Source organism: Patagioenas fasciata, chromosome 2 (genome assembly GCF_037038585.1).
Source record: "Patagioenas fasciata isolate bPatFas1 chromosome 2, bPatFas1.hap1, whole genome shotgun sequence".
In the NCBI taxonomy this organism is placed as follows: domain Eukaryota; kingdom Metazoa; phylum Chordata; class Aves; order Columbiformes; family Columbidae; genus Patagioenas; species Patagioenas fasciata.
The window spans coordinates 113,102,372-113,124,957 of NC_092521.1; the positions used below are offsets into that span (position 1 = coordinate 113,102,372).

Below are 22,586 nucleotides of genomic sequence, written 5' to 3' on the forward strand. Positions count from 1 at the left end.
AAGCAGTGAGGCACGTTTTGGTTTGTGAGTACAGACACAGGTTTCTCAGCCCCTGCTCCTTTTTTTCCTGCTAGCAATTTTCTTCTATCAAGTTCTCATAATTTGTGCACATCCAAAGAAGGCAACGCAAGCCTCTTCACTTTGACACAAAAGAAACTTACAGAAAAAAAAATAATGAGGAACTCAAACAGCCATGAAATAGAAGTACAAAGGGGAGAATAAAAAATAGAGGCTGCGAGAGGACACGAGGGGTTAAAGTTCTGACCACTGTCTGCATATATAAAATTATATCACCTTATCTGAAAAGTTTAGACTCAAAAGAAAAGCCTCCGTTTAAAACACCTTTTAGGTTTATTAAATCTTTAGAGTGAAGATTACAGCAAGTGTTTTGTCTTTGGTGAGTAGCTGTTTGTCTCACTTTATTTACTTGGTATTGGGTATTTGTCAATGTCATTTCATATCTGCAGAAAATTCATACGTTCTATGGAAGTATGTATGTGTGTGAGTGTGCTGAAGGTCACATGACTGTTTCATCCTATTTGGTGGAGCAGCTTGACTTTTTTTCCCTTGCTTTTGGTGATGGTTGTGAGTGCAGAAGTTGATTGACAGATGCATGCCAGAAACCCCCATTCTCCTTTTCAAAGACTACATATGATGGATTGCGATCTTTCAGCTCAGCAGGACACAGGGACCATGCAAGCTGTAATTGGTCAGGTATGGAGTCAGCCATTTCTCAACTCCCCTTTTATTTTTTTTTTTTCCACAAGGGTCTAACCATATGATTCACATAATTCATATTTACAGTACCATCTTTCTATCTGTATCTTCAGCTACCAGTGAGTGTAGTACTGAAAGTGAGAAAGGCAAAAGAACCACAGTAATCTGGCCAGGGAATCACTAGTTAAACCTAAAATGCCGTGCTTTCCTTCTGATAAACCCAGTTTATAATTTAGTCTGAGCTTTGCCAAATTAATCTATTTATTAATTTGTGGCTATATTTTGTTTAAATGTGCTGAAGTAGAAGAACTGAGGAGTGATAGTGCTATGTTTGCTGGGGAGTTGCTTTCTATTTCTAATGCTGTTCATTATTTCTATATTGACTGTATTCCTGTATCACAAGCTGTGGATTTTTTTTTTTTTTTTCTTTTTTCTTCTTTTACTCCTAACCCAGATAATGTGTGATTGAGCTTGGTAAATGTAGTAGTCTTTGCTGCTGCAGAGGGGCAGCCTGCAAATTAAACACTGCCACAATCTGAAAGGTCCAGGTGGTCTGCTCGTGCTTCCTAATGCAATCCAGCACAACAGCTTTAATAAACAGCTCTATTTAGTTCTCCCTCCCTGTATCCAGGGAAGTGAACTGGTCTGGGGCTGCTGTGATGAAATGCCAGAAGAATATCTCTCAAAGGCCTCACAAGCTGATTTTTAGAGCTTTTCCGTTTTGTCGTCTTTGTCTTCCAAATGGGTCAGTGAGTCCTTCTCTTTCTGTTTTGTGATTTCTGATAAGTCTGTAGTTTTTATGTGTGTGCTTTAACCGTGCTGCTTTGAGCTTTAGCCAGAAGAGAGGAGAATCATTGTCTTTTCATTTGCTTCAAATAATAACCTGAAGTGGGGAAAGAAATTAAATTATTTTGTCCTGATGTACAGGGAGGGCTGTTTTCCTATGAATGCAGTCAGAGTCAGATGAGGGTTGCTGTTTTTCTTTTTCTAACAAAATTTTAAGTGTTCAACACTTTCTCATTAACCACTGACTTGTAAATCAGTCTCTGGCAAAGGCTATTTTTTGAACTCTCAAAAGTTTTGTGTTTTTTTGCATATGTTTCCAGTGTAGTGAACGCATGCTGCTGAGGTGATGACATAGTATTTGTGTTTCCTATATGTTGATACAATGGTGGAAAAATACGCATCCTACACACTGTTTTCAACTAAATTATGGCAAAGCACAGAAGTCCCTCAAAGCACATGGTTTATTAATACCATCGTACGCAGTAATGCATTTCTGGGCGGAAAATGTCAAATATGTAATACCGTGTTTACCACAGACTTTTATTGCTCTAAATATTTTAAAAATAGAAGATACATTTTTTATTAAAAAATCCCCCAAACATTAACAGCTTTCTATTAGGCTGGCTTATAACTAAAAAGTGGGGCATGTCTGCCAGTATTACATCGTGTCAAAATTTGTATTTTTAGAGTGGATTAATTACCTTTTTGTGTAAACTTGTTTAGTCTTAAAGAAATACATTTAATGATTCTAAGGCAGGTACAATGGCAAGGCTTCGAGCAAGTACACTTGACAGAAAATGTAACCTGAAACCTTCATAAATCTCAAAGCTTGTAATATCTCTTTAATGTAACTTTTGCTTTGGCATGTAAGAAAGTGTAAGTTAGCTATTTTATGTTTAAAAATTCTTAGCTCTCGGAAAGTGATTTTTTAAGACTGGAAAGAATAGAAGCATGGGTTCGTTTCCTGTGTGTAACATTCTATATTTCATAAATTAAAAAAAAGTTCAGTGAATGCCTGGAAAAATGTTTATACTGTGTGTTAGTGTATTTCATTTCCTAAAAATCAATAGCAAGGGCATGGACTTCAAAGAAAAATACGTGTAGCTGTTTTAAGTGACTAACTTATTTGGGTTTTTTATGTCAGAATTTATGGCTATTATGATTGTGCAACTTAATGTGTTAGATGTTGCAAACTTTTATTTTTATGTCTGTGTGTGTGCATATTTACATATCATATGTGTAAGTGTGCACATCCAAATATCTTCATAAATCTACAAAATTCTCAAGTATATTTGTGTTTTGTTTAATTGTCCTGTGTGTGGTGGTTATTAGCTACATGTGAAGATAGAACAAAAAGTTTTTTATTTTTTTTCTGATAAAAATGATGTATTTTCTAGTTCTGTAATAAAATCATTAGAACTGTGAAACGCAGTGAAATCAGTATAATTACCATGCATTGCTGAAAACAGAAATGGACTTTCTCTATGAATTCTAATACTTAGCTGACAAGAGAAAATAACTATCAAAAGGCAAACCTTATGCCATAAGGTCTTTCCACAGTTTGTCTTTAGTACTAATAAATAATAAAGATATGCATACTTGGAATATGTATATTTTTAGAAGAGACATTCATTTTCTGACACTATTGTTTTAGAAAAAGTTCTTAAGAGTCTTTGTTAACTTTCAAACCTCCAAAAGCAAAAACTTAAATAACTGTTTATCATTTGGCCTTTTTATTTCCAAATTGTATCTTACTCCAACTGTGAGATTTTGACTAATCCTGCAGATGTAGCTCTAAATTCAGTCTTGTTTGCTGTTAATGGAGTGTGAACTTGCCTAATTAAAAATCCAAACTATACATGTACATCTCTGCTCCAATGGAGATCAGAAACACTGGCCGTTATTTGTAGTTCAAACACTAGTCTGTGTCTGACACAAAAGTAATAGCAGCAGCATGCTGATTTAAAGGCATTTTCAACACCAAGTACTTGTTCATCATTAAATGCTTTTTTTTTTTTTTAATATTCTTGATTTCATTGGTCTCCAAGCACCAGTGTCCACTTTGTCTCCCAGTGGCGCTGGCAATGGTGGGCATAGTGCTGCAGTCTTGACCATTACCTGGCACCTGGGTGTACTGGCTCCAAGGTGCGGAATGGCTTGTATACCTTCCCTCTGGATTTTTCCTCCCCCAAGCAAGCAATTAAACAGCCAAGTACTCTGAAGAACAATCTCCTTGCCTAGCGTGTCAAGCTCTAGAAACTCATTGCTCATTGTGATTTTGATTCATAACTGGAGTGTTTGGAATGAAACCCCGATCCCTGTCAGCACTAGTCTGTAGCATCCTTCCTTGCACACTGAACCACAATACCCATTATTTCTTCAAATGTGTTTTGCTCTTATAGGAACTATTAGCTGGATTTTTATGCCTTATCCCTTATATATCCTGAGCCCATCTAAATGAAGAGGTAGTTAAATGTGTCATCTAATTATTCGAATTATGCTGTATTTTCTAGCCCTTGTATGCTTTCTAAAATCTGTACTGTACCTTTCTCTTTTTTAAATTTTTATTTATCTCATCTCCCCCCCTTCCTTTCCTTTTTCTTTTCTTTCTTTTTTTTTTTTTTTCAGACCTGAGCTTGTGAGTGACAGGTTAGTTCATCAGCATTACAGCCCTCCTGTTTTTGTCTCATCTCATGCAGACAGGTCACTGTGTCCAATCACCCTCTGGCTCTGCGATCCCCGGGGGAGCCCGGGCCAGCCTGCCATCTTGATCCACCGGCCTGAGGGCCCGGGCTGGCTGCACATTTCTGTGTTCACTGGTTCTTGCAAATATAGTAAAGCGGGAAGTGTGCGTGGGGGGTGGGGGGAGAGGGCATATTAAATGAGATCTCTGTAAACTGAGAGGGAGTAAATTAGGTAACATTCTTCCTCAAATAAGCGGGCTTTTGTGGTTATTATTGCTGTGTTTGAGTTCTCTTTCTACATGTTAACTGTGTTTGTTTTCTATATTTCAATGGTATTCTCCATGCAATCTCATCATCTAGTAAAAGCTATTTATGCAAGGGTAAACATACGCTCTTTTCCCATAGAGAGTTCTGCTCTGAAACTAAATTTATGAGATTGATACATTGCTGTAGCCAAGGTGGGTCTTCCTGCTTTGTGTTTTATTTTGTTGTTTTTTTAAATTTTGTTTTGTGTTTTGCCCCTCAATTAACAACAGTAGGACAGGGGGATAAACGTTTCAGAGAAGCCTTTCATTTCCATAAGTTTTCAGAAGTTTCATCTGTTGTCAGTGTTGTTCTGTAACGCAGATCAATACATATCCAGGAGTTTAATTTTTACAAAATGAAGATCAGATCTATAATGTTAGTTTGTCTGGAGCAATCTTTGAGTGATTCTTCTTATAGTAGTAAGGGAGGTCTTTTTGTCTTCAAATACCCATTTCCATCTCTAATCTAATATACAGAAGTGCCTGTAACATACACAAACAGAAAAGAACCGTCTTACACATAAATTGGAGACTCACTTTTACAATGCAGCAAGGAATTGTACCCTTTTGTCTACAGTTTGGGACAAATCCTGTTCTCTCTAGCAAGAATAAGACCCATCACTGTAAGCATGACTACTTGCATAAGTAAGGTCAGGCTACTTATCCCCTTGTCTGTTTAGTGTATGTCCAGCACAGACGTTGTTGTCCTTTACAGTCACCAGCAGTTGTTTTCTGCGGTTCAAGACTGTGAGGGAGAGACTTATGGACAGGTACACACTGACTGTTGTTTCCAGTAGTAGAGAGACAATATAAACGATAAGAATCATGTTTGAAAAACTTCAAAAACATATTTTTTAATATTTATGAACAAGCTGGTACTCTGATAATGAAGTATTCCATCTCTGCAGAAACTCACTGTTTTATACAGTCTCTAGTTTACTGTGTCCTTAAGAATTATTATTGTAAGATGATGCAGGAATGTGGCTGTAATATTTTACAGTATAAATATTTGTTGTAGAGGAGTTTGGGTCTCGTTAATTTAATATATGTAGATTCTTTGGTCCTAGGCCTGGATTCCAGCAAAAGAATGCATTTCTCTGTTGGCTTTTGTTTTTACAGCAGAAAAGAGGGATTTTTACCATTTTCATTCATGCTTAAAAAGATTTTTCTTGTTTTCACACTAAAATCAGGTTTTAATTAAAATCAGCCCTCTAAAAACATCTTTAGTCATTTTTTCTTATTGAATTTATTTATTCTTTTCCATTCTGTGCTACTCTACTGTTTCATGTGTTAGTTTGTGAGTCAGACCAATTAAGAGGTCAAATCTTGAAAAAGCCGTGAATCACACTCTGTGTATATTCACTATTATTCTAATTGTAAGAGAAAAATAAAGTATGTCAGATGACCTTTAAATTGCTGGGCAAGTGACACTCATCCACCGATGTAGATTTTTATCTTTTGGCAATGCTTTTACATTCAAGTACCTCTGCTGTGTTTCCTAGATTCCAGACTGATAAGCTAAATACCAATCTGGGCCACTTTTGTATGTACCATACATAGAAGTGACTGTGCTGCGCCTCTTATCTTCCACTGACCTGTAGCTGTAACAAGACCTGGATTTTTCTCCTCTGATCTGAACTGCAACTCAAACGGAAGAAAACAAAAGGACAATCAAGTACAAATTGTATACAGCATTTTCAACATTAAATGAGGACGTGGCAAAATATTAATTTTTCCTGTGATTTACATCTTTCAGTGGCACTTGGTTGTAATGCAACTTCTTACTCTGAAATTGTAAAAATGGCAGGAAGAACCTCAGATCAGTCAGTTCTGAACATATGCATGTGTATCTCTTCTTAAAGGTAACAGGACTTAAACATTTACTTAAAAGTTGGTCACCAAACCACTTATGCCCATATAAGAAGCCTGCAGCTGCTAAATCTTCAGGTGCCCAGTACGATACTGAACTCAATGGGACTCCTCACGTAAACAGCACTTTGCAGGATCTGGTCCAACTTGTCTATTGAGTAACTGTCATTGCTAATTAATATAACAAAGTCTGGTTTAAACGCTGGCTAAAGAATTGCTATGCAAACTCTTTTATAATTAGAACTGACTATTGGGATTAAATATAGTAAATCAAGGCTCTTGAACACTTTTATTTTTTGAGGGTGTCAGGGCTACAGGTAAATGGACTATAGCTTCAGGGTTTTTGTTTTATCGTTGGCTTTGAAACCTCTGTGATATGTAGGACTCTTTCTTCAAAAGAGAAAGATTAGTTGTTGATATTTGCTGCTGATTCTCTGTTGACTGGTAGTGCTGTTCCATTGGAGCGCTTTATCTAACTGTTAGATCAAAAGAAAATTTTGAAGTTCAAGAGCCTGTTCTAAATTTCTAGCCATTTTAAAAAGTGGTAGTGGGGAGCAAGTTAAAAAACAACAAAAAAAAAGAAGGTGGGGGAGAAGAAGGACCCAAAAATCTTTATTCCAAACCATCCTTTTATGTTGAATGATATAAATTAATTGTTCTTAAGCTATTTTGAATAGATTTTGTAGTTACAAATAAGACTATTTTTTTCTAGCACAGAATGGTACCATTTGTACATGCCATACCATATTATAGCAAAACTAGGTCCATCAAACTTTTATTCGTAGTCTTCTTTTTACTCACATGAGTAATAGTAATTGATGTCATTAACACTGGTGCATATACTTGAAGTTGAAGAAGCATGTTTCAGAGATAAGAGCCTCGGAAACAAAACTTGGTTGCTTGTTTAGTTGCACAGCTGTCCTTTGCTCATGGGAATTAGGATTTACAGGGTAAGACACTGATAGCTGTTCTTGTCAAAATAGATGGGTCTTGATGGGCTTTCCTGTACCACCTTACCGTAAAAAAAGAAAAAAAAAATCCAATAATTTGATAAGCAGTGCTGTGAAATCTTACTTGTGAGAGTACTTTTTGATCCTGTGATATTTCCAGTGAGTGTTACTGAAACTAGTCGCTAAATATGATCTATTCCCATAGGTAACTCTCTCCAGGATGAGGCTTTGAACCCATGGATGGGGAAGGGCACTGTAAAGAGAAACAGGTCCTTAGGCCAAAAAAGAAAAAAAAAAAAAGTTAGAATGGGACTTCATGCTGAAGTCACTGATTTCATCAAGTAATTTTTATTTTACAAGTTTATAGCATTTTCAAGGATCTCAGACTTGCATGTGTTTAGAAGACACGATCCAGCTGTGTAATGGCACTTCCAAAAAAGAAATATTATAAGGGCGACAGTAAAAGACAAAAGTGTTTTTTTAGTCACCCCCTGCTATGGAAACAAGAGTTTCAAGCAATAGAAAATAACAGAGCATGAGGATTTTACAAGCAGATTAGTGAAAGTCATGTTAATAGTATTACACAACAGTTGCTGTTAGACGTATTAGAAGAGAGAATTCTGTATCAGAATGTTGTCCTTTTCACTAAACTGTTTACATCTCTGACTGCTTTTCCACTTACTGAGCCAACTTGGGAAGCTTTTACTTGAGCTTTACTCTCATGTTTCATGGGCAATGAAGTATGGAGGAGTTTTACTGGAATAAAAACTCTGGGGTTTTTTTTGAGCTAGAGGCTTTAGCCCATGTCTGGAATTTCTCTTTTTGGGGAAAAATATGTATATATTAAACTTGCAGCATGGACTAAGACTGAAGCAGCATTATTAATGATAGAAACATTTTGTATCCTTATTTCAGGCTTATGACTTAAAATCACATTGTCTCCCATCAACGGCAAACTAGCATTGGCTTGCATCTATTCATAGAATAGCAGACTAAAGGCTGTGATTTATTTTTTAAATTTATAACTATGGAGAACTGTACCTGGTTGATGCTGATTCCAGCTTTAAAAATAAAAAAGGGCTAAAGATGCAAATAACTCTGATAATGTTTAAGTCTGGAAGTTCTGAGATACCGTCATGATGGGTAAAGCTGTTGGTACTTGCACCAGAAGCTGCCAAGTGTTGAATGTTTCCAGATTCCTGGACTTCCCACTGGCTTTGTTAGGCAAGGCCTGAATGTTTTCAGTCTTCTTTGAAGGCAGGACTAGGCCCTGAAGCACATGAGGGCAAATTTTTTATTTGTTATCTTTTTTTCTGCTCAGACATTGTTAATGAAGGAAAAATTGAAAGTTTTCCTGTGAAAATTGTTTTGTGCAAAGTGAAATAAAATAATTGGGAATAAAGGAGAGTTATTCTGCTCTAGGAAACAAATAACTATTGCAGGATTCCTGTCTTCCCTTCACTGTGCCCATCCCTTTCTGTGTACAAAACGTGCTTCACATTCTTCAAATGGATTATACAAAGCAGAAATAATATCTGCAAACAAGAAGCTCCCAGTCTTTTGGAGGAAAGGTTGAAAGTTGTGGCAAATGTAAAAGTGGCTTGTAATGTGGATGAATAAAGCAGAGAACATCAAACTCATTTCACTTAGTGTCATTCATGATGATTTATCATTGTAGTCAGGGCAAACCGTGATCTTGGAGCTGAAACAATTTTGTCCATTAAGAGGAAAAAAACAACTCCAAAAAACAGAATGTTCCAGCTTGGTTCTTATATCCTTAGGGTTGCAATATTGAATTCAGAATTGGGGAAGCTTAATCTTGCAGCAAGATTTGACAAGATGCTGGTTGAACAGTAGGCAGAGTGATGGTTTGTGCTTTGTAATGTCCATGGTGGGAAACAAAGAAAGTTACGAAGATTTTTCCAGAAGTCTGGATGCCGTATTCACCACTTGCTCCAGTTTCTCACCAAAGTAGGCAAGAAAACCTGTGTGTGCAAGTTAGTAAGCAAAGTTCATATGTTCAGAGCCTTGGAGAAGACAAGCTGGAGCGCTCTGAAACAGCATGTGAGGGTTTGTAATGGCTCTGAACAATTACCTTTGTGTTTGTTCGGTTTATTGCTGTTGCTTATTTGAAGAGTGATCATGAAACCATTTAAGCACATCCATGAGTATCCCCACAGTCTTATGAGGAAAGCTCACATGAACACCGTATTGTGCATTAGACTATGTGATCCTAAGGGCTTGGATCTCACCTGGCCTCAAGGGGATACAAACATGTACAGCTGAAAAAAATCCAAAAAAAAGCAACAAACAAAAAACCAGTTCTTCAGCTTCACTCAGTTAATCCCGGAGAGTAGGAGTCTGGTGACGAGGGGAAGTAAGAGGTGTAGGCAAAAATCTGGAGGCTGCATCTGCAGTTTTGGAGGGATGACCAATGGACTCATTGGCAGGTGTTCAGAAAATAAGACCTGGATTTTGACTTGTCAAGCAACCACAAAAAAGGGCTGAACGCTGGACCTTCCTCCCCTGAATGTACTGGTTTCTGGTTATTTTTTAAGTTCATGTGGGATTCTTAGCAAGAGGAGAAACTGAGGGTTGCTTCCTAACTAGGGATTTAAACTGACTCTATAATGAATTTTAACCCAAGAGGCACTGTGGATATTCAGAAAACCTTTGTTCTATTCTGCTCATGTCCTTATGCTAGACCCATCACCGTAGTTATTAGATCTCAAAGATTACATTCTTTGATCTAGTGCTTCCTAAATCCTTAAACCACAGTTTATTTATTTAAAAGGTTATATCCAGCATTGGATTGGATTGTAAAGTACCCTTTGACTCTTTCATGAAGGACACAGTAGAAGCACCTGCTGCCGAAGGAGTATTGCCTTCTGACCATGAAGCATCACAGCATTTTATTGAATTAAGATCTGCACAAGGCTCTGTGCTTTTAATCTAGCCAGTGTGTTGTGCGTTTTGTCTTGTTTTGTTTTTCTTTTTCCTCATTGGTATCATGCTGTCATTCATTTCTGATACAACAGACATTTGTTAGGGTATGTAGATGAATTTCAGTTACTCTCTAACTTAAAAAAAACCCTGCAAAGTAGCCTCATATTTCCCTAATAAAATAAAAACACAATAAATGTCAAACAGATGTTAAAAATTAGTATGTTCGGGATGTGTTCTTGGGGTCTCTTTTTGATCTGATGTTTACTAGGGTTCATCACAAGTAACTGTGGAGCTAAAGAGATCTCCATGTGGGTAAACATGATCACCACAAGCTTTTAATCTTGTTCCATCAGATTCAGAAGCCCTTACATGAGCAAATTTACCAGTTTAGTCTACAATACTTGAGTAATTAGGAACTGTGTGATGAGACTCACCACCTAACCAGCAAGAAGGCACAGAAAGCAACAGAGAAGGACACTAAAATTGAGCCCAGTGTGCTCAGTCCTGACAGATATTAATTAAACTGTATTCAAACTGGTCTCCTTTTTTTTTTCCCTCCTCTCCAATCAGTCCTGCAAGGCAAACTATACAAATTCTCTTATGATTTTCCTTAATCCTGGAGAAACCAAGACTGAAATTGGCACCTGAAAAGAGAAATTCTATTAAAAATAGCTATTATTGTTACATGTTTTAATGCTTGTGTTTGGTTATTTTTCTTTTTTGAAAAGCTCAGCCCCTGGAGATAATAGCCTGGTTCTACTTTATAGTGAGACCTCTTTATGCCATCTGGTAGTATAAACCAGGTGTAAAGTGGGTGTAAGAGCAACTTATTTATTTGTATTTCAAAGCTCTTTTATATTTTCAGAATTTTCAGTACCTGACAACTTAACCCAAAAAAACATAAAGGTTGCTTTCTCAATCAGTCAAGTGCACTATAAAATGAGACAAAAGGCTTAAATTTTTGTTCGCTTGTTTTGTTTTCTTCATGGGCTGTAGTGTTGCTCACTGCGACATTTGACAAAGAACTGTGTTTCCAGAGCATTATTCAGTTAGTACACCTGGATTAGTGAAAAGGAAAACAAATGAAATGCATATGAATTAATGTCAGTTAAATTCCCTTCTTCTGTACTTTATATTGTCAAATGAATTCTTCAACTCCAAGTCAAAGGGTGAATAAAACCAGCAAAGACAGAAGCAGCAAAATGAAAGAATGACAGTTATGCTAATGGAAACATCTTAAAATTTAGTCAGACATGGGAAAAAATACTAAAATAGCAATTTTAGGATTGATCCAAGAGTTTTCTTTGAAATTTTGAGAAGCTTCCTACTCAGTTTTATTTCATAATCCCTTTTAAACAGGCACATAGGAGGCTTAAGGGATTCTGTGAAGGTTGTGAGATATTTCTCTGTTTGCTTCCCCATTTTGTGAAAGCCCAAGGGAAAAATATTGGCAGGGCTTGTAGGACCTTCTATAATTAAAGTAGCCCAGTATTTCCTATCTTAAGACCTTTACTGCTGCTGTTAGCATTTCCACGTGGTTGGCTACCTCTTCTTGAATATTTTTGAAGACGATTTCAGCTAAAATACTTCAGCAGCTCCTGAGGAGGATAGGGAAAAAATGGGATAGTTTTGCACATTTTAAAGACACTCCATATTTAAGTGCAAACCTCTGAATTTGGTGAGGAGCAGGAGCATTGTGTCTGAGATGTTTCTTCTGGTGTCCCCTGACAATCCACCCATGTTTGAATATGTTCCAAGCCTTTGAGAAATGTTGTTGGCACATGTTTACTTGGCAGCGCTAAACAGCTACATCCCTAAAGATTCACAGAAAATAAAGGTGTGAAAGGAACCTCATAAAGTCATCTGCACATAGACAGGATCAGCTTATCTGAGTCGCATCTGATGAGTATTTGTCTAAGCGCTTTCTGAAAAACTCCAGCAGCACCAATTCCACAGTATCCTCGTGATACTGGTTGAGTTTAACTATCCCTGCCTTAGTGTGCACTGTTAGAAAGTTTTCTTTGCAGCAAAAAGAAACTTTTTTGCCCCAAGTTAAGACCATATCTTCTTCTGTTTGGGGATATCTGATTATTTCTGTCCCTGCCTTGAAAGCCTAGATTCTAATTGGCCCATCTTAGAAAATGGCAGAGGTGCAACCTTCACTCTTCTATGTACTCAGCGACCACCATCTGGGGAGATGGGGGAGGAAAAGGCACAATTCAAAGGAAGACAGGACAAGAGCCAGGAAGATTTAGGTACAGACTGAACCAACGAGTGCACAAGTAGTGAACCAGGTCCAGAGAGTGGTGAGAGATGGAGAGGAAAAATAGGAGCTTGAGGGAAGAGTGGGCCCAAGAGAGGCTGGGAACTGTGAGGGCCAGTAGGGAAGAGGACTTGCCCCATCTGTGGGCAAGCTGAGAGGAGAGGAGCAATGGAGAAGGGGCTGGACCTGGCTAGGGATAAAGACAGAAATAGAACAACTGTGGGGCAGGTTCCCTCACTGCTCGGAAGTTGCTGCTGGCAAATCCCACTGGCAAAGTATTTCAGTTTTCCTTTAAAAAATACGAAGCTACATATGCCAAATGTGAAAAACATTATTTATATTGTTAAGCCACATAATTCAAATGAAGTATTGGTACAGTCATAATTTGTTTTCTTTGTAAGTATTTATAATAAAAGACCATTTAAATATGTAAACAGCTACGCATGCCACACAGATTAGGTTTCTTAAATGTGATCTCTATACTTCCACACTTCCACTTATGTTTCCATAATAGTATTTGACAATATAGATCATATTTTATTATGCTTCTTTCTGGATATTATATTTTATACATAATGGGGTTTGGCTTCCTAGAAATTGCAGAAAGTTTATGTACATGCACATATATACACACATACATGTGTACGTATATGTATTCTGGGCCAAATTCCAGAAGAGCCTTATTTTATTTTAAATGGTGTGTGTGTGGGGGGGTGAATTAGCATAACTTTTAGAGATGAAAAAAGAAAATTTTTAAAGAAAAAGTGACTTTGAATTAAGCACTCAAACTCTCCTGCTCACAAAACGCCAAACTGAAACATATGGACTGTTTTTATCTCTTTTTCATATGAATGGTAGGATTAAGGGTTCTAACATAGCTGAATTTTCATTTTGAATGAAAATTTTCCCAGAGATCTTGCCATTACTATTTCTAACTGACAAAACCTATCAACTTATCCAGTAGCTTTGCTAGAACAGTGAGTGACTTCTAGATTTCTGGATATAGACGCTGGTCTTTGTACCAAGTAGACACATGATATCCCTATAGTAGGTGATATCTGGCTCTTAATTCTCCACAGCTTCAGGTTACTACAGAGAAACAACATCGGATTATCATCTGAGCAGATATAATTGTTACTTTCAGCAGTTCGAAGTCACTAATTCCTAAACAATGCTGTTTTTTTCTCTGATGGGAAGGGATGAATTTCTGAAATTTATTTAGCTTTTTTCCTGCATTATTTACAGTTACGACTATAATCTAATGTATGATTTAGTAAGAACATGCCATCACACTAAAGGAGAACTGGGAACAGGCAGCTGGTGCAAACCATTTATGGAGGGCAGAGTAATGGAGGAAAAGAGTAATTGCCAATGTGAGGGTGTGAAAAAAGGCAGGATTAGGAGAAAAAGGGGGAGATGCAGGCTAGAAGGAGGGCATGGCAGCTAGAGAAAAAGGTGTTTTGGTAAGGCTGAAAATTTCAGAGCTATTTTTTAATAGGTTTGTTACAGTGTTATATATTGAACTAGTGGTAATAAGGACTCACAAAGGTTCAAAGATTAGGACTAGTGGCTAGGATTAGGCTGTGGCAGGGAGCTCTGGGAAACAGTTGTGTACAGTAAGACTGAGGATAATAAAACTACATCCATGTTATAGCCTTTCTCTTCACCTTTATCCATGCAGCATCTGCTCAGATGCAAGTTCAGGGACTGATCTTACCATGCGTCAGCAAAGCATGGCTGTGGTAGTGGGGCAGCAACAACTGAGACAAGTGTAAAACCAGGGATCGAGCCCATTACCTTCCTGTTCTTTAGCAACGCTTTGTAAAACTTTTAGCTGTTACCACAATTAATCTCTTAAATTCTGTTTTTATGCCTTAACAGAAGGTAGATTGGCCTGGTGGCAAATTGGGGCCTACAGTGTTTCAGATACAGCTTACAAAATTAAGGACAAGTCTATGAATCTGTCCTTAAAAGTGACTTAGAACCAGAGCTATTCTGTTAGCAGAGGCATTGCTGACTATGGTACTAATCATTCCCCTCAATGTGATGTAATGATTCTTTTGAAATGTTGTTTGGGGTTTTTTTTTTTAAACACAATTTGTTTTTTGGTCAGTATCCTTCTGCTTTGGATCGGCTTCTGTTTGGTAAATGACACTCACTGCATCTGCAGCTGTCTTGAGCATGAGTAAAGCTAGAAGGATAAAGTATGTATTTTTAGCCCCTCTTTCATGCTTTCTTCTGGTAAATGTCTCCCTGTCAGGCTAGAGAAAGAGAAGAACTATTATTTGATTAAATTTTACTAAAATAGTAATAATAGTAACAACAACAACAACAACAATAATAATTATTATTAGGCTTAATAATAATAATCATTATTATTATTATTTTTCTTCACAAATGATCTGATAAGAACGGGTTCCATGTGGAAGCTCACACGGGTATCTGGGGTGTATATCTGTATCAGTGAATCACTTTATGCTGTGGTCCCACATTGGTGCCCCTGGGTTCAGGTACAGATGCTCCTGGCATTGGAAACAGCAAATGCCAGGTAGAGACATTCAAAATTTGGCTCTTTAGCTCAAGGGTGGCATACATAAGAAATGTAGTTGCAATAGTATCATGTAATACAGTGGGGAATGAGCAATTAAATAAACTGTAAATTTTTTAGTGAGAGTTATTTTTTCCATAAGTTTTGCCAGACTGTGAAGTGACATCAGCTTCTTTAATTCTTATGCTGTAAAATTTTAGCCCCAGAGTTTTAACTGCAGCCCTTCACCTGCAGCTTCTTGGTAATGAGTAAGTTTAGTCACATGTGTAATCCTTTTACATGTAAATAGAAGACAGAAAAGGCATAGAGGACACCAGCTGGATCTTAATTACACATGGACATTTATTTCCATCAGCTGCAGTGGAAATCAAGCAGCACATTTACACAGGGAGGTGTGAGGGAGCTGCTGCCCTGAGATTTGGGGAGCAGTGCTGGGCTTCCCTGGCCAGTGGTCTGTCCCCACAGCTCCTGAGTGGGGCAGGCCCAGGATGGCAGGTGGTGGTGGCTGAGTCTGAGCCACGATGCCAGGCAGTGGTCAGGTAGGAGGCCATGCCAGGACAGGGGGGCTGTGGAGAGCTGGAGGTAAGCACAGCTGTGGTATTGCTGGGCTACGTGGGGGCAGGGTGGGGGAGGCCCCAGGTGTGGCTGTTTAGGGCTGTTAAGGCCTGGAGAAGATGCGTAAGTGTCCTCTGTGTGCAAGTGTTCCTGGGAGGTGCAGAGTGTGGCTTCTGGTCCTTGTCCTTCTGGTGCCAGGCTGGTGAGGTGGTGCTGGGTCCAGCTGAGAGGGCACTGAGGCTGCTGGCCATGCAGCTGGTGGGATCTACAGGCACACAAGTTTAATGCCATGTCTTGCTGGTGGTTTAGACTCGTGCTGCTCCTGGTACTTCCCAGTTTCTCTAAGTATCTTTGTAGCTGTGGTAACAGGTGCTATTTTTGTGTCTCTGGATTAACACTAATAATGTTGGATTGTGGGGTGACTCCTAGTGTGCATTAAATAACCAGCAAAGATCATGTTGATTGTAGTAGGGTTGGATTTGCTTTGTATGTTCATCTGAAATGTTGTGTTGGGATCATTTTGAAACTGTGTAAGTGCAACAGAAAGGGTGCTGCTGAGTTTCAGCTGAGAGCTTCCAGCTTGTAAATGACCCTGTGCTGAGGCCCAGATCTTATAGTGGTGCAGGAATAGACTCAGGTAATTGCAGGGATCCACTTACCTAGAGAATGTCCCAGGAAGGTACAAATAATAATAAGAAATTAAGGAGCAAGCTTATTTGGCCAATATTTATAAAACTTCATTGTCACTTTTTGATGTGCTTTATTCAGTTTGGTGTGAATGTTTGCTAGCTGCAAGGAAAGGTCAATGAAACCTTTAATTGGCCTAAAATGTAAGGTAAAATGATTGGTGGTTTTTGCAATTTTCTGCGAAGATGAAAGGCATGATTGTTGCATTGCTGAGTTTTAATTCCCGAGTGAGGTTCTCTGTGCCAGACACATAGGGAACTCCAGAGAAAAATGTAGTAGTTGAGTTTATCTGTGTTATGTTAGGGGAAGCTGATTTCATGGGAAGTGTAGGCAATCTGTGAGCAGCTGCAGGCTGTTACAGAGTTGTTGGTCAGGAAATATCTGGGTAATCGGTGTTAAAAGATTATAATGTCTTTCTAAGTTGCTTCCTAATTTAGAATTATGAAATACAGGTCAGAGACCTGTGATAAAGATGTAGCCTATTCTCCAGTATGTAGTTTGAGTTTGGAAGAAGTGTTTAGCTTATTTTTGTTTTGGTAGTGTCTGACTTTCCCATGGATTATTGTTTGAAGGCTTGTGGGTGGAGGAGGGGGAACCGAAAAAAACTAAAGCCCACCAAACAAACAGAAAACCAGTTTCAGGATGGATTTTTCAATAGCTGGAAACATTTTTTTCAAGGAGGAAAATCTAGCACAGATTAAAAAGTAGAACATTAATAGGGAGCTTTGAAAGCTATTTTTAAGAGGAGGGACAAAAAACAATCAGCGAGTGCATACAAGGCTATGGGTTTCTTTTATTTATTTATTTATTTATTTATTTTTTATATTTGGTTCTTTTTCCCGACAGCCTGGTAAAGGTTTTTGACATTCAAGCAACACAGACAAGAATGGCCAGGCTTACAGATGCATTCTCGTACTACTACTTGCAAAATTCCTGTTAGGCTAAACAAAATCACAGGTTAAAACTGAATTATTTTGAGCATCTGTCCTTTGCTGCACTGCGTTAAGCATTGCATTACAGTATTGCCGTCAAGCTTTCTTCTCAACAGAAAGTATGTTTGGCTTACTACAATTAAAGTTCACTATGACTGCTTTTTACTCTCTACTTGTAGAGATCTTCTACATCAAAGGGTTTTATTCTTGGATAATGTTATGTCAGTGCATCTGCATGTTTCTTAAAGAATCTTTCTTTAGTGTACTTCTGTATTCTGAAGTGTTTTACAAATGTAACGTTCTCCAGCTTCTGAGCCCTTCAGCTACCTGTAAGATGAAATGGAGAAAAATGTAGTGGAGCCTAGTGATTTTATGTGGTAGTGTGTATATGGAAGTTGAGAATGTGTTACCAGTGGAGTTCAAAGGAGTGTGGCAATTCCAGCATGGAGCTTGGGCAGCCTATCAGCACTGCTCTGTGGGAGATGTCCATTGCCCTCTGATAGGCCAAAAAGGGGCAGGATAAAAAATTGCTCTGCAGCTGCCCTTGTGCAGGCTGCTTTTTCACTCTGTTTCTCATTTAGGGAACAGATCACAGATGTTTCTAAACTCATGTTAACATGGGTTAGTGTGGCTTCTGACACACCTTTTCTCCTCTTCTGTGATTCTATTGGGTGTTTTTTCTGGTCTAGGAGATAGTCCTCCCTCAGGTGCTTTCCCAATACTGCATCTCCACTTTGGGTGGATAACAGGATCAGTAGATGGAGCTCAGGTGTACTGGGCTCACTTAATATCCCTTCTTTCTATAGTTCAGAATAGGCATTCATTCATTTTGTAGTAGCTGGTTCCTAGCAAAACCTGACAAAATAGCACACTCCATTCTTGTACCAATGGAGACAGAGCTAGAATCTAAACCGGTGTGCAAAATTACTCCCATTGACCCTAATATAGAACCTTGTTCAAAACAGGCTGTACACATGGACATAGTTTTGGCACTGTTGCTAAACATGGTGTTATCAATATTGCTAAACAGACCTTTATCATGAGCACAATCAGACCAAGTGTAAATACTAATTAGGGCCTAATCCAAAAATCTATTGAAGTTTGTGTCAAGGTTCAGTGTGCTTTGGACATGTCCCAAGGTAAAGAATGAATCACTTTTTTAGCAAGGTTCTGTCTTTACAGTTGAGAAAATTACCTTGCTGATGAGGGACTACTTAGTTTACTGAGTCTTCCCATATTACAAAACTCTTCTCTTTTTATCTCAGTAAAAATACTCTGTAAACTCTTAACAAGTATGAACAGACTGTGGAGAAACAGCAGCAGCAAACACTATGTTGCTGCATGAAGAATGCCATAATAGAAACTTACCTCTATAAGTAACATCTTGGGAATTTACACAACTTTATTGTCAGGCTACAAACTCTAGTAAACATGTTTGCAAAAGTCTGCGGAAGAAGGGTGAAAATTCTGGCTTTATTGAAGTCAACATGGATTTATTCATGAACTGATATCACCTGGACAATTTGTGGTAGTTCTGGGTTCAGAAAGTCTGTGCCGGGGACAGAACAATCCCAAGTCTGCTCTGAAGTATCTTGATGAACTCAAGTTATGAAGAAATTTCATAAGAAGCTACATATTGACTAATACCCAATGTATTGACTAGTTCCCATTAATGTACTAGTCAATTTCTTAACTTGTCCCATTAAGAGAGTCCCAAATCCTGAAGGTATGTTCATTCTCAGTGGTCTAAAGAACCAAATCTGCCAAGGATTAATCTTTTATTATCGCTGCTCCCTGTTGATCTGTGGCAGTATCCAAGTTTTACTGTAATTATTCACTGCTTCAGGAGCAACAAGAACGTTCATCGTAAGACCCCTGTTAAATATCCCACTTATGGCAATATTCAATACAGTGTTAAATGTTTTATGTAACATTTTAGTATTATAATACATGCATTTTCTTGGAATGTCAACATTAGGACACTGTGATACTTAAAAGTTACTATGGCAGCAAACTTCAAATGGATCTGCTTCAATAATGTTCTTATCACAGTATTTTGGAGCCCTGCTTGTGTGGGAGAAGCTGTGCTGAAGTCAGTGATGCTCCTCATGCCCCCTGTGCTGCAGTCCTTTGCTGGAGTACAGCCTAACATCTGAATGGGCAAATGAGGCCAGCGTGGGAATCTCCACAGTATGCTTCATGCAGTAGTCTTCTCTTACTGCTCCCTGGGCTATAGGAATCTAATTGCCCTTATGAACTTGGAATCAATGTTGAGTTGTCCAAATGTCATCTGATTAGCTTAAACAGATACCATATAGGAATATGCACAAGTGATACATTCACTTATACAGACCATCTGAGAGATTGTGGTGATTTAACCCCAGTTAGCAATATAACCACAGTAGCTGCTTGCTTGTTCCCTCTTGCCCCCCAAGTAGGGGAGAGAATCGAAAGGGAAGGGAGAAACTTGGATTGAGATAAACACAGTTTGATAAAATAACAAAATACTAATGCACTATTCGTAAATATATATATATGTAATAGAAATAGAATATAAAATAAAAGATACTCAATGCAATTACTTGTGAACTCTGTCCACACCAAGCAGTCAGTCTTGGGAAACAGCACCTGGTCCCAAAGCTGATCCCAGAGAGAGAAAAGAGGAAAAAGGCAGGAAAGCCCAGAGGCCTCTGCAAAATGGTAGGATGGCAAGGGCCGATCTAAAGAAAGTCCTGAGCAGAACTGCACTGAACAGGTCTCCGCGAGTGAAGAGCCAGAGAGAGTGCAAGAGACTGGAAGATCCTGAATCTCCTTAAATAATTAGCATGATACTAATGGGAAGGAATACTCTTATTGATCAGTCTGGATGTCAGTCAAGCTCTGCCCCATCCATGCCTTCCTTTCTCTGCCTTACAGCTGTGGGCAGAGCACTCAGAATGTCCTTGGCTCTCAGACCAGACCAGAGCAATGAAAAACATTAACTCTGTCCTGGGGTGTTATCTTCTTATTCTCAAACCAAGTCCAAATAATGACCGTTGTAGCTATGAAAAAGGTTTCTCACTGCATGAAGAAAATTAACTCATTTTCAGTCAAACCAGCACAGAGATTTACTTCTATTTATCTGCTTCTGTTATACAACCTATGCAAATTAAAATATGTATTAATTTAAGATGCTGGCTGTATATGAACCTCCAGACAGACATGCAGACTTTGTGTTGTTTACAGTCCTTCCTCAAGTACAACATAATTGGACCTTAATATGTTGATTCAGTTCCTCTGAAGAGAAAGGTACTTCTTTTCAAGATCAGATTTAACACGTTTTGGTATTTTTTTTTCTTTCCCTTCACAAGTTTGTCATTTTCATCTGATAAAAAGATTGCTGCTGCACAAATGGGAATTAGCACTTATCCCAGTTTTTAGGAATTAGTGTAGAGTTAATGTTATCTTAAAGGATTTCAAATTGTTAGAAGTATTTCCTAAATTTAAATCATTACAAGTGTTCTCATACATGAGACTGAATTCATTTTTAAATTATTAGATTTAGAGACCAACATAAAACTGCTGTATTTTTCTGGTAACTGAAAGGATGTTGCACTTTGTACAATTATATATTTCAGTGGAAGAATTGCCTGGCACACCTCCATCTACATAATTTAGGGGAACTTTTAAAGAGTTTTCAGTTTTCCAGATGTACTTGTGTGTTTTATGAATCTTGTAATTGTCAGTCAGTAAGTTTCCTCCTTCAACCTATAATTATGGTTAGACTTATTTAATGTGTGTCTGTACATCTTCTGATGTTTAATTTCTCATACGGCATTCATCTGCTTTGACTTGGGTATCTTAAAAAATTATGTGCTGGAGTCTGAGCCAGTCACTCTAAAGCCTGTTTTCTCTCTAAGTACTATAAAGGAGAGCAAGGACTGAGAGCTACGCTGGAAAGTCTTATTGACCTCTTGTAAGTAACTCTTCAGTTAGGAGATACGGACCGTACCTTTCATTACATAGCAGTTATAAACAAATAATTGTTTTAAAAGCTATTTTGGAAATTCTAGCTGACAGGTTAATTCTTGCAAATGAATTTCCAAAGCCTGTGAGTTTGGCTTGATAAAAAGACAGTCCTAAGCAATGCACTGAAATTGAGGGTTGGAAATGCTCTCTTTCCATAGGATGAGAATATGTGTTTCATAGCGCAGTTCACTTAAATAGTGAAAGAGATCTTTTTCTCATATGAATTATAATAGATTTTTTTTTTTCTGAATCCTCTGGTATGTGAGGATATGTTTCCCTGCAAAAAGTTTTTTAAAAATACCATGAAATTAGAATTTTTCACAGAGCAAGAATTCAGTGTAATATAATTCTTACGTGAGTTGAGCAGTAGTTGGGAAAGGGAAAAACCATCTTGCAAAAAAGTTCAACTTCAATAAAGAGCTTTTTCCCTCCAATTATTACATAATAATATATAATCACTTCCTAGTGATTGGTGCTGGATACTGAAAATAAATTGCTAGTGAATAGAGGCCTCTGGTTTGACCATGTCATCTGAGCCTCCTTTTGACTGTTATTTTCAGAACTTGCCAAGTGTCCAAAAATCATGTCTCTTTGTAGAGCTGTGAACTGGGCTCTCATGAGTTGATAATAACTGATCTGTCTTAAGTTCCAGTTATGTAGTTCTTCACAGCAAGAAGTTCTTTAGTATGTATACATAGTGATATCTGGAGTAGGCGTGTTAGTTATTTTATATCACTTATCAGCAATGGCTGTTGTAACGTGGTTTACTGTTCTTTTAAGCAGAGTTATGGTGTGAAATTGAAGGTGTGGTTTTTTGATGCTTGACTTGCTAGGTTGTGTAATAATGTAGTGACAACAAATACCAAATGTAACAATAAAAAGGTTGTCTAGGGTAAAAATAAACAGCCTTAAACAGCTTTTTGTAGGCAATAGTTCATTTGCTAAATTTCTTTATGGTAAAAAGCTTTGACATCTTACTCCTCCCTTCAGTCCCTCCACCAAATGCTACTTGTACTGGTGCTGCTTTTTTGATGTAGGTTCCTCACTGCAGCCCATTCCTGCTCCACCTGTCCTACCTCCTACTGTCAGTTTATTAAAAGGTTTTAAACAAAAACAAAAGCCCTCCTCAACCTATTCTACTGTATGCTTCCACTATGCTGCTCTCTAGGAGGGCAAAGTACTTGACTTCTGTAGCTCCTGTAAATATCATGTTCAAGAGGGTGGAGCCAGACTGAAACATGATGCACATCAAAGTGCTCATCTTTTGACTCCTAGCTTGGGTTTTCCTCTGGATCTGAACTGGGAGAATTTTCTGTCTGGTCAGCAAGAATTACAC

At 38.0% G+C, this 22,586-nt stretch overlaps 1 protein-coding gene across 4 annotated transcripts in view; it reads left to right on the top strand.

Moving 5' to 3' along the window:
- The first annotated feature begins 379 nt into the window (after nt 1-379).
- The window catches only part of POU6F2 (POU class 6 homeobox 2), a 308,579-nt gene continuing 286,372 nt past the window's right edge, over nt 380-22,586 (top strand). For 2 of the 4 annotated variants that reach the window (XM_065832112.2, XM_071804755.1), the window contains exon 1: nt 599-714. In XM_065832112.2, the coding sequence (XP_065688184.1) occupies nt 610-714 (105 nt within the window). In that variant the 5' untranslated portion in view covers nt 599-609. Of the gene's footprint in view, nt 398-598; nt 715-1,356; nt 1,463-22,586 lie in introns of those variants that run through there. The other 2 variants (XM_071804758.1, XM_071804757.1) reach the window with 2 other exon arrangements.